Source organism: Conger conger, chromosome 8, assembly GCF_963514075.1.
Source record: "Conger conger chromosome 8, fConCon1.1, whole genome shotgun sequence".
NCBI lineage: Eukaryota > Metazoa > Chordata > Actinopteri > Anguilliformes > Congridae > Conger > Conger conger.
In genome coordinates, this window is record NC_083767.1 from 13,531,721 (window position 1) to 13,542,940 (window position 11,220).

General features: G+C 44.1%; 1 protein-coding gene across 1 annotated transcript in view; it reads right to left on the reverse strand.

Annotated features, from left to right (window-relative positions):
- Positions 1–5,376, reverse strand: part of frem3 (Fras1 related extracellular matrix 3) — a 38,076-nt gene extending 32,700 nt beyond the window's left edge. The window contains exon 1 of the mRNA XM_061251269.1: positions 161–5,376. Coding sequence (XP_061107253.1) covers positions 161–5,198 — 5,038 coding nt within the window. The 5' untranslated portion in view covers positions 5,199–5,376. The remainder of the gene's footprint in view (positions 1–160) is intronic.
- Positions 5,377–11,220: the final 5,844 nt, after the last annotated feature.

Sequence of the window (11,220 nt, forward strand, 5' to 3'; positions counted from 1 at the left end):
AGGACAATAATTAATTCATTTATTTTTAGGACCTGCAGTAACAACCACTTCAATATTAACTGGATTCGTCGTATTTAGGAAAATTGATCACAGCAGCACAATTTAGTTGGGTTTAATCTGTTTGCAAAGCAATTAGGTGTGAGTGGACTTTAAGGCTTACCTTGTGTGAATGCTGTGATGCTGTCATTCCCAAGTGCTGTATTGATGATGAAGCCATGCAGCGGGGGTTCACTGATGGCGTACTTGAGGACTTTGTGCGGGCTGTCCCTGTCCTCCGACTTCAGGGCTTTGCTGGTGATGACGAAGCCCAGGTGGCCTGTGTGTAGCACCTTCAGGGTGGGAGCCGCCTTGTTGATCACAATCTGAGGGACGCCGTTGTCCACTGAGCTGATCTGGATGGTCATCATCTGGGGCTTCCGGGTCTCGTACACGGTGTCGGGGAAGACGTAGAACTCGTTGTGGGTTCCGTCCGTCACTGTGAAGGAGAAGCTGTCCTCACCAGTCTCTGTGCCATCGTGCTTGTAAGTGATGAGGTTCTCATTCAGGTCCTGTTTGGTGAAGGTGGTGACGCTACGCGTGCCGTTGAACAGAATCTGCCCATGGACAGGGACCTGGGTGACTATGAAGCGCAGGAGGTTGTCCGGAGTGTCACGGTCCTCCACTGTCAGTTCGAAGGGTGTGATTAACCGCACCTCCCCTTCACCCAGCACCATATTGTGGATGGTGAGGACTGGCTTCTTGTTGTCCACATCAGTGATGGAGACCCTGAAGGTCCGGAAAACTGGGTTGTAGCCGTCAGTGACCTCAAACTCAAAGCTGTCCATCTTGGCCTCGTCATCGGAGGTGTGGATGTAGTAGATCTTGTTGCCGGCTAGCTGCAGTTGGGTGAAAGTAGAGATGGGGACACCTGGGAGGTCAGTGCACTCCAGGTGGCCACGACTGGGAGCGCGTGTAATGCTGAAACTAAGGTGCTCATCAGGACTGTTGATGTCAGAGGTGCTGAGTAGGTCAGTGGTCAGTGTCACTCTACCTCCTTCCTTGAGAGTCACTCCTTTATTGATGACATCAGGGAAAACCATGTCGATGCTTCCTATGCTGATGTAAAAGTACCTGTCGATGAGGGGGTTAATGCCATCTGTGACGTCAAATTTCATGAGGTCTCGAACACCTTCCTGACCAGTGTGCACATACTGGATCAGCTGTTTGTCGATTTCATCTTGAGTGAAGTTCATCTCGATCGTTATGTTTCCAACTACATCTCCAAACTTAGTGATGCGCTGAATATGGCCTTGGCTTGGCCCATATCGCAGAATGTAGGTCAGGTCTTTGTCTTCAGAGTCTAGATCTGTAGCTTTAAGTACCCTGTTGGTAATCGTTTTTGTTTCACCAATTTCAACCTCTAGTCCATCGTTTATAGTCATTCTTGGTGTCTCGTCATCCACTGGAATGACCATGATGAGAATTTTTTTCTCAACAGTGTGTTTCCCGTCTGTGAGTTTTATCTCAAAGCTGTCCTCTTTAGTTTCTGAATCATCATGCTCATAGACAATATTGGAGCTTTCTTTGATCTGTTCCAGGGAGAATTTGACCACAGGGACAGTGCCAGTGCTTAGCTGCTGAACTATTGTTCCATGTTTGGGAGGTTTTGTTATCTCAAAGTCCAGATCATCCCCTGGAATGTCTGCGTCTGCCGCGTTCAGAATGGGAGTGTCAATGACCAAACTCATGCCCTCCATGACGACAAACTCACGCACAAATATTTCAGGCTTCTCGTCGTTAGCTGGAATGATTACAATGGGGAAGAAGTGGCGCTCTGAGAAGTTTATGCCATCAGAGCAGCGGAATGTCAGCCTATCCTCTACCGGCTCCACACCTTTGTGAATGCTCTGGACGTAGTAAATGTGATTGAGGCGGATGTCTTTCATGCTGAACGCAGTGATGGCCGTGCCCGCCCTTGACTTTTCTGATCCCGGGGCTGGAGATATGTTTTCGATATAGCCAGATGTTGACTGTACGATGATGGTGCACAGGATGTCGTCATTGTCTGTGTCCATGTCTTCCGCGTGGATGTTCTCCAGTGTGATGACATTCTTCTCCCCTTCCACCACAGTAAACTGGTCCTCCACACTGACAATAGGGGCGATGCTGTCCACAGGAAGAATGGTCACGTACACCCTGACTCCTTGCACTTTGTTTCCCCCGATGACCCACTCGTCAGACATGTCAGAGATGGTCAGGTTGAACGAGTCATGCTCCTTGATTGGTCCAATTTCCCCACTGGTGTGGGCATACACAACCACCCCGTTGATTATGTCCTGCTGTGTGAACTTCTCAGTGGGAACCCCATTCACCATGATCTCACCCAATTTCGGTAGTTCCTCCACAATAAATGTCAGCATGAGGTCATCAGTGTCCTCGTCTCTGCCCTGGATGACGTTGCTGGTGATCTCTGTTGCTCCGTTCTCAAGCACGTCAATGGAAGCCCCCAGCAGACCCGAGGGGAGCATGATGGTAGGCGTTTCGTCATCGACAGGCTTGACGTTGATTTTGATAATGATGGGAACCTCGTGGAATCCATCAGTAACATCTAATTTTATAGTGTCCTTTAGCGACTCCTCTCCACTGTGGATGTATGCGAGTCGGCCACTGTCAATGTCTGCCAGATCAAACGTTTCACCAGCTGACATGTCAACCCCTAAGTACTGAAGCTGTCCATAGCGGGGAACCTGAGTCACTGCAAAAGTAATCTTATCATCATCTGTGTCCTGGTCAGTTGCATCAAGTTCATTAATTGTAATTACGTATGTACTCCTCTCTAACACAGTGAAACCAGTGTTGGTAATCTGGGGGGGTTTGTTGTCTACAGGCTGTAAGAAAATAGTGAAGAGGCCATCCACAGAGTTTCCAGCGGTGTCCTCCACCGTGAAGGTAAACTGGACCACTTTAGGGGTGATGCCTAGTTCCTGATCTGGGGGTTTATATGCCACTTTGTGGTGATTGACCTGAGCCTGCGTGAATTCTGTGATCATAGCATCCGGACTCTCTGTCAGTACGATCTCACCCAGTGGGACAGGGTTGTTCTCGTCTGTGTCGGTGGGAGGCCTGACGATGCTGTACTTAAGATCTCTGTCATCTGAGTCCAGATCCGTGTAGCGCAAAAACTTCTTTGTAAAGGGTGTTAGCTCGTACTCTTTCACAGTCATGTGCAAAGTGGTGCTGGGGTAAAGCTCTGGAGGGAGGTCGTCTACCGGGTGGATTTTAATGGTGAATGTGTGCTCCCCAGACTGATTTGGGGGGTCGTTGTCATCCTGGACCCGGAACACAAAATGGTCTGTGGTTGTGGTTGTGCGGTGAGGTCCAATATGGCGATAAAACAGCTTCCCGTCAAGAATGTCTTGCTGGAACCACTCAGTCACCACCTGCTCAAACATCTCATCTGTCGAACTGAATGTCCAAACTGAAGGGTCTGCAGGAGGCTCCACTTGCCTGAGAAGCACCTCGCCCAGTGTTGAGTAAGGGGCCTCCAGGATAAATTTAATAGTGGAGTCCTCAGAATCAATGTCTGTTGCACTCAGAATGAAGGGGGAAATCTGCATGATTTCATTTTTGAAAAGCACAAGTCCAGTGTTGGCATTTATAATGGGGGGCTCGTCATCGGTTGGAGCAATGGTAATAGGGAACAGAAACTCAACCTCATTACTGCCATCTGTCATTCTGAAAATAATATTGTCGCTGTAAGTGTCGCTGCCGTCATGCTGGTATACAACAATGCCTGCCTCCAGATCCGCAGGGGTAAAGAACTTCCTGCGAGACCCTAGCACCGTCAGCTCGCCATGCCTCAGTCCATCAATAACAGTGATTTTCACATCCTCAAGATTGTCCTCGTCGCTGATTTCTAAATTCTGAGTACTGGAGAGCGTTCTTGACTGCCCTTCAAATAAAAGCTGGCCAGTATTTTTAGTTGCCACCGGAGCTAACGTGTTCATGGGCTTTACGACAATCATAAACGCAAAAGGGTCAGAAACTGCACCTTCAGTGTCAACAATCTCAAACTCAATCTGGAAAATTCTCTCTGTGGCAGAGTCTTCAGATGGTGGCTTATAAGCTATTTTCAAATCTTTAATGTCTCTTTGGTAAAAAGATGTTATGGGCAGGTTCTGGTCATCCGTGCTGATTATATAACCTTGCTGATCACCCAGGGGTGAGGTAATGTTAAAAATCAGGTCATCTGGGTCAGACTCAATATCCTCACCACCCAGCATATCACTAGTAATAGCAGTCATCACAAACTGATCGATCTCCATCATCATCATCGCCACAAAACTGGGTTTAGGAGGGGTATTCTCTACGCCTTCTTTAATTCTAACCATGATCTGGAAATGCTCCTGCTGAACAGTGTTTCCTTCCTTGTCCTGCAGCTCCACCAACATTGGAATATAGTCTCTGTTAGGAGACTCGTTGGTAGAAGTGTGCTTGTAGCGAATGCCCACTTTAACAAAATCATCACAGTCAATCATTTTCCCATTGCCAGTGTAATTCAAAAGAGTGCCATACCTGGGAAGGCCACCGGCGCCGACCAGAGTGGTTACCTTGCACGAGGAGACACTGTCGTCAAATGAAAACTCCAAACTCTTTTTTTCAATGGGGCTGCTGAGTCCGTTTAGCTTGTCCACGATCAGGGGCATGTTTCGGGTGAGCACCTCCAGCTGCTGGAACACCACCTCCACCTCCAGCAGAAAGGGTATGACGATTGTGTCGGTCGGGGAGTCGTACCTCAGCTGCAGCTTCACGCGGTCAATGTTAGGGCTCCTAGACCCAAAGTGGGTGTATTTCACCTCCTCTCCACCAAAAGCGCAGGGGAACTTCTTGGGGGACAGAATTCCTGGTCTCTGGGCAAGAGGGTCATTGTCCAGGACTGTGATTTGGCATCGGTCTCCAGGCTGGACTTCAGTCACCAGGTCATTGATAGGGTCCAAAAAAACTGATCTTCCAAAAGGCACTCTGACCCCATTGTTGGCCACCAAAATAGACTCAGCATCAGGCCTGGGTCTGTGTCGGTACAGGTAGGCAGAGTCGTAGGATTCCCCATGTGCACATGAAAAGCACCAGCCCAAGGTAAGAAATATAAAAAGGCGGCTGTTCATCAGTGCCCTTGCTTTACCCATAGCTGTCCTTTGCCGACAACCAGCTATATCCATTGCTAGTTGCCCGTCGCACAATTCTGTGCTTCAGGAAAAAAAATCTGATGTATCTCCTTTGGTAGCCCAGCAATGAAGAGGGGGAGAGAAAAGCTTAAAGTTATTTTGAAGACCTACTCTCTGCTCTCTCCTCCTGCTCCCCACAGACATACAACAAGTGCACTTCTAATACACTGAGCCTCTCTGCAGGTAATACTTAACTAGCAGACAGCCCCGGACTCAAGCTCCACCCTTCTCACTGCTCTCCTGTCTCACAGCTAATTAAAGCAAGTGCTGCAGGAAGACCCTTCCCATTTCAGCACATGCTCTCCTCCCCCGCCCCCCTTTTAAATTTAACTTATCCCCTGCTCTCTCTCTCGCTCTCAACTTTACTCTTCGGGTATTGTAAATATTTTTTAAAGTCCACAACCAAATGACTTGGCGTTGCACCTCTTTGTAGTATTTCTTCTCTCGCATACACAGAAACAATAAACGTGTTTTAGACTCAATGTGATATTTGTAGTGCATTTAAATGCATTCTTTGGTTGAGCTCCATCCCCGTCTTTAAAGTCAGCCTTCAGGAATCTTTCCAATAGGATATCCCTCACAAAACGGAAACGTCTCTCCTTTCTAAGGAGAATAGTCATGCTTTATTTTCGCCGGCTGCACTTGCTATTTCTGAATCTGCCTATTCAGCCTAATGATTTTGAGGAAATTGTCTGAAACATTGCCACCATTCTATGATTATTATTTGGTTGGTTATTATGGTAAGATGGCTAGTAAGCCTATAGAACAGATAGGTAAGCGATTTTTTAGTTACACCGCATAAATGCTACATAAATAAATAAACACCCGCCGGTATAGAGACGGTATAATATGAAAATCTAGTATGTATTAGTAGGCAATGCAGTGCTATCGGCAACCCAGACGAAAACCGTGCATGCCACGATGCGTAACATATCGCCTACAATTTTAATAAAAACTGTCTGCTGTCCAGTTTAATTTTTCATTGGGAGATACTCTAAATATTTCGACAGGCTAATTGACTTACCTGGTGCAAAGTAGCTATGCATATAAATAGTTTCATATTCTTAGTGAATGCATTCAGTTCTATAGATTTCATAGAATAAGATTGAGACTAGACAATAATAAGTTAGTGTGGCCAGACATCTTGGCGGTATATCTAATATTGCCTCTTTGAACAAGCCACTTTGCCTTTGGTATATTTTCAGGGAAACCTACTATATTTGCATTTTAAAGTTTTGTTGTTAATTATTACTTTATACGTTATTTTTAAGCCTTTTCAGTTTTTAAACCTTATGTCCCGTAGTGGACATAAATAGGGGAAAATGTGCATAACATAACTCAAGAAACGTGAAATGTAAAATCCGAAACTTTTCTGGAAACTCGTGGAGCCGAACCCAAGTCAATTTGCGCAGTAAATACGCTGACTTTAGCGCCCTCTTTCGGGAATAAATAGTTAATGGAATTCTACACTGTTTCTGTTTTTGGATTATTATTTTTAGATTAACCTCTTCACACCATATAATAACATATGGTAGCACTTACAGCAGTAACTGGGACACAAAATTAAACTTCGTAATGATTTACTTTATCTATTATTACTAACTAGGTAATTTTAAATATGTGCTTTGGACGTGAATTTGAGAACCACCTAGCAACCCTATTCTTCCAATTCAGATAATGAAAAATATCGCACATGATCGGAACATTCACGCTTGAAATTATTTATATTTTCAAGCATTATTTATGTATATTTCCTATATTATTACATTTGTTTTTGTGCTCTCGTCACGTTTAAACTTTGGCTAACGTCAAAGTGGACTGCTTTGTAGCACTGGGGTGCTTTGAAGGTAGATTCTGTGAGTTGATATGTCATCAGAGATCGCCACAGTAATTTCACAGTGGGGTTCACGTGAACACTGGGTCCTTTCAGCTTTGTGATTTGTGGTAATGAACCATACTGCCGCATTTTGTCACATGACTCCCCACATGTACAGAGGACTCCCCTCGTACCCGTCACTCTCACACACAATGGGCGTCTCCTGAATCATCAGGTTATTTAAACACTTTTGCACTGCTTGCACGTCCATCTCCCTTCGCAGTAACTGTTTATAACAGTTTCATCATTTATAATTTTTTACATGAAATAATCACACAGCACAATATATAATCCTTTACCTTTTCAGTATGACATTTATCTGCCTTCTACTTTCCATCGACCCAAGTGCCCATCGTATCCAGCCGAGTTACTTATTTTTAGACACACTATTTTCGATGCAGAGACACATTTAGAAGATGTTTTCTGTCCTTCAGCGCATGAAAACATCTCCACTATTCATGCATGATGAACTGCAAAAGGGAGTGCCATAAAAACTAAGACAAATATTCTTAGAAACATAGTGGTCATTTTTGTGACATTATGAAACTATTCAACAAATATTGCATATAATTTGCTATGAAAAGATTTATCTAGTCTAGTTAGCTTGCTTGCCATATCTTGCCAGTTTAGAGGCACAGTTAGAGGGCTAGGCACTATTAGGTTTGGAATGCATGCATTTGGGGAGCATAGCCAAGGGCTAGGGAAGAAAGGAAAGATTTAAAGACTAATACTGTCCATCCTCAGGACAATGGTAACTATTTAGCAGAGCCCTAGGGGCTCCAATGTCACTCATATATCTGCTTATTTCATGACCTCGCTATGACAGTCACAGTTCAACAGTATGGGGACAAAAGAGTCCACTGTTTTTGTGAATAAAATCCAAAATGTCTTTACCATGGCCTTGAATGTACTTTATATCACATAGCAATGCTGGCATCCAGTAGGCAGGGTTTGGGTGAGGGCAATGGCGATGCTTTGGAATAGAACAAGGGAGGAAGGACAGTGCTATGCTTTTATGAGCTAATGTTTACGGTAAGGCATGTACCTACAACACCACAGCCTCAGTCGTGATAAAATGATAAACAGCGCTGCAGATGCAAGGGCAAATTCACAGTAACAAAACCTGTTGGAACATGGCCTGAAAGAACCTGAGTTGATAGCCTTTCATGCAGCTAAATCATTCCTAGAAAGTCCAAATATATCTTTTGCGGTTGCTGTCACTAGGTCTCTGTTTCAAATCCACCCAGTAGCTCTAAACCCTGGTGCTGACACAGAGATACATCAGCCCACCTCATGATAATGACACCTGATCCAAGGCTTTGATGCAAGGTGTGAGAACAGTGTGATCCGCTCAACATTAATGAGAATAAATAGTCTAATGGCAGAGATAGTGTCCAGCAGGCTTTATTTTCATCAGGTGTCAAAGCTTGGAGGACTGGCATGCCATTGGGTTCTTCTTCCTCTTCATGGTCCAACAGTACAGCATCACGGAAATTCAGCTTTCCGCAAAACAGCATGGAGCAGAGGAAGAGATGTTCTTTATGTCTATCTCAGGACTTCATTAATGCACTGATTGGATCTTGTGATGGGAGCCATTTTGCATTCACAGCCCCCAGTCACTCGCCCTCAGAGCAGGGAAAAAGAGGATCTGTTATTCAATGTACAATGCATACAATAAGATAGTGGCTTTATAATTAATATCATTATATTAATTTACTGTTCTCAATGTAATACATGCAGTATATCTGAACAATTTGTTGCAGCTCTTCCATACAAAGATTATTTAACGAGTTAGCGATTTGTACCACACCTCACTGCTTCACTAGTGAATTAGCCAAGCTACACCCACAACACTTATTCATGTTTAAACCAGGTTTCTTCTTTGCAATATTTAACCCCTTTTAATATTTTTTCTTCTTCTCTCTCAATTAGGACCGCTCAGTCATATTTATAGGACTGACAAATTGTGCCTCTTTGGGCTGCCAGCTGCTGCAGATTTTCACTCTGCAGTCCAGCAGCTGAACTGCGCAGTCAGTCAGAAGGAGGGGTAGGATTCAGACTGCAGGTACCAAAGGAACCGCTCTCGCATTGGTAGACACAATACAGACAGTGGGAAGACCTCCCTCCTTGTGCAGTGCTATGGTCAGATATGCACCATCATAGGGACCAGTTGACAGACACATAGCCAGAGTTCAATACCAGGCCACGGAGTACATTATAAGTCTCCAGCCACTGGGAAATGGGAGCATTTATGACTTTCTGTAGAAAAAACCCAAGATAAACTTGCATTTATAAACATAAGATGTCAAATGGATATTTATATTGCCATAAATGACTGATTATCTATAATACATACAACAAAAGTGCCGCATTCCAGAAATAGCGGTCCTGCAGAAGTACTACAAAGTATTTAGCCAAAAAGATGATAATAACATATCAGAAGTAGCATCTGAGGGAATTTGAGCATGAAATAGCAAACACTTTTTATATATTTTCCAAAATCATTTGCCCAAAGGAGCTGACTGTAGAAACAAGCTCCTCAATGTCACTCATAAGATTGATATAAATAAAAGACTTTCTGTTTATTGGAGATGCTGACGTGGTTTGGACAACACTGTGCAGTACTCTTGAACACCTGTTACAAACTCCCCCAATCATATGTGAAATACATGAGATGCCATGTATGCCTGCCACATTTCATCTCCATCTTTTCATTACAACACTAAAATAAGTCCCCCACTTCTGCCAAGAGGAAGCCAAGCAGGGGCACTTACTGTAGTGGGTAACTATAGAGACAAACAAACCAGGCTTTTTATACACAAGTAACCCCTTGTTATTTACCTTCTTTTTATAAATTTCATATTTAAGCTCTCTGCTCTTTATACCAGAAAAGATACATGTTGGCACAACTTCATCTTTCCATTAGTGGAGCATAGTAACACAGGAAGCTTGGTGTGAGAAAGCTATCAACATTCAACAACCCACAATCTCTCCTAAGGTCACAGTGATGTTAACGGGCTTATACAGAGATATGTGCAGTACTTATTCATTTTTAAATAATATTTCTGCTGCTATTGTCCTGGAGTTCAAGATCATTTAATGTTACATTTTCCACTTTTATATTTTTCTTTCAAAGATAGGGCCAAAATATCAAGTATAAAGTAGAGGTCACGGGGAAGGCTTAGTTATGTCTGATGACTGGGCTCCAGCCAGACACATTCATTCCTGATCCCCAGATGCAAGTTCTCCTCCCTGGGAGGAGAAGACGATGACAGGGGTCATTACTGGCACATGGTTCATGTCATATGGTGATATGATGTATTTCTGTAGCTCCTTCCCTAGGAGTGACCGAGGGCTGGTCAATGGTGGGTTTCCCTCACTTACTACTTCACGTTCTGTGAGTTCTCTTTCAGTAGGATGTCATAAATGAAGGTCATATAGTGCATGTGATGTAGACATTATAACCAGCAGCTCAACCTGGGCACTGAATGGTAAGGTACCAGGAGACATTTTGGCCTCTTTCAGCATTCCTATCATGCCCTCGACCCTTATCCTTCCTACACATCTCATTACCTCCCATTAAGCTGAAGATAGTCCTAATAACAGAGAGGACCCGTGTCCAGTGCTGGGGGCATACCTGGATGTGGGGTTCTTTTCACCTGCTTACCTCCTGTAGCAGCAAGCTGATGAGTGATGCCGAACTGACACCATCAACGTCAATAATGTGGTTGATACAGTCTGCATTTATAGTCTGTGCATTTTGTCTCCATGCTCTATGATAGTCACTGTGTTCTATTATATTCAGCATTTTCATACAGATCCATATACCTGGAGCTGCTACATCTTGCTTGAGATATGTACAGGTACTCTACATACTGTCCAGGCATGGTAGAGTCTAACCAAATATCAATTCATCTGTATTTTAGTTTCAAAGGGTTCATTATGCATCAGCAATTTGGCTGCCAATGAAGTGACCATGAAATTGAAAAAAAAGAATTGAGAAAGAGAGTGTGTGTTGCCAGTCATGAGCGGGGGATATGACAGTACAAACAAAAGAGGAACGTTTGGAGGGCAGAGGCCCAATTTGAGAAGCAGCCCTTTTGCACTGCCACACAACTGCTGCATAACACATGTGTCCCC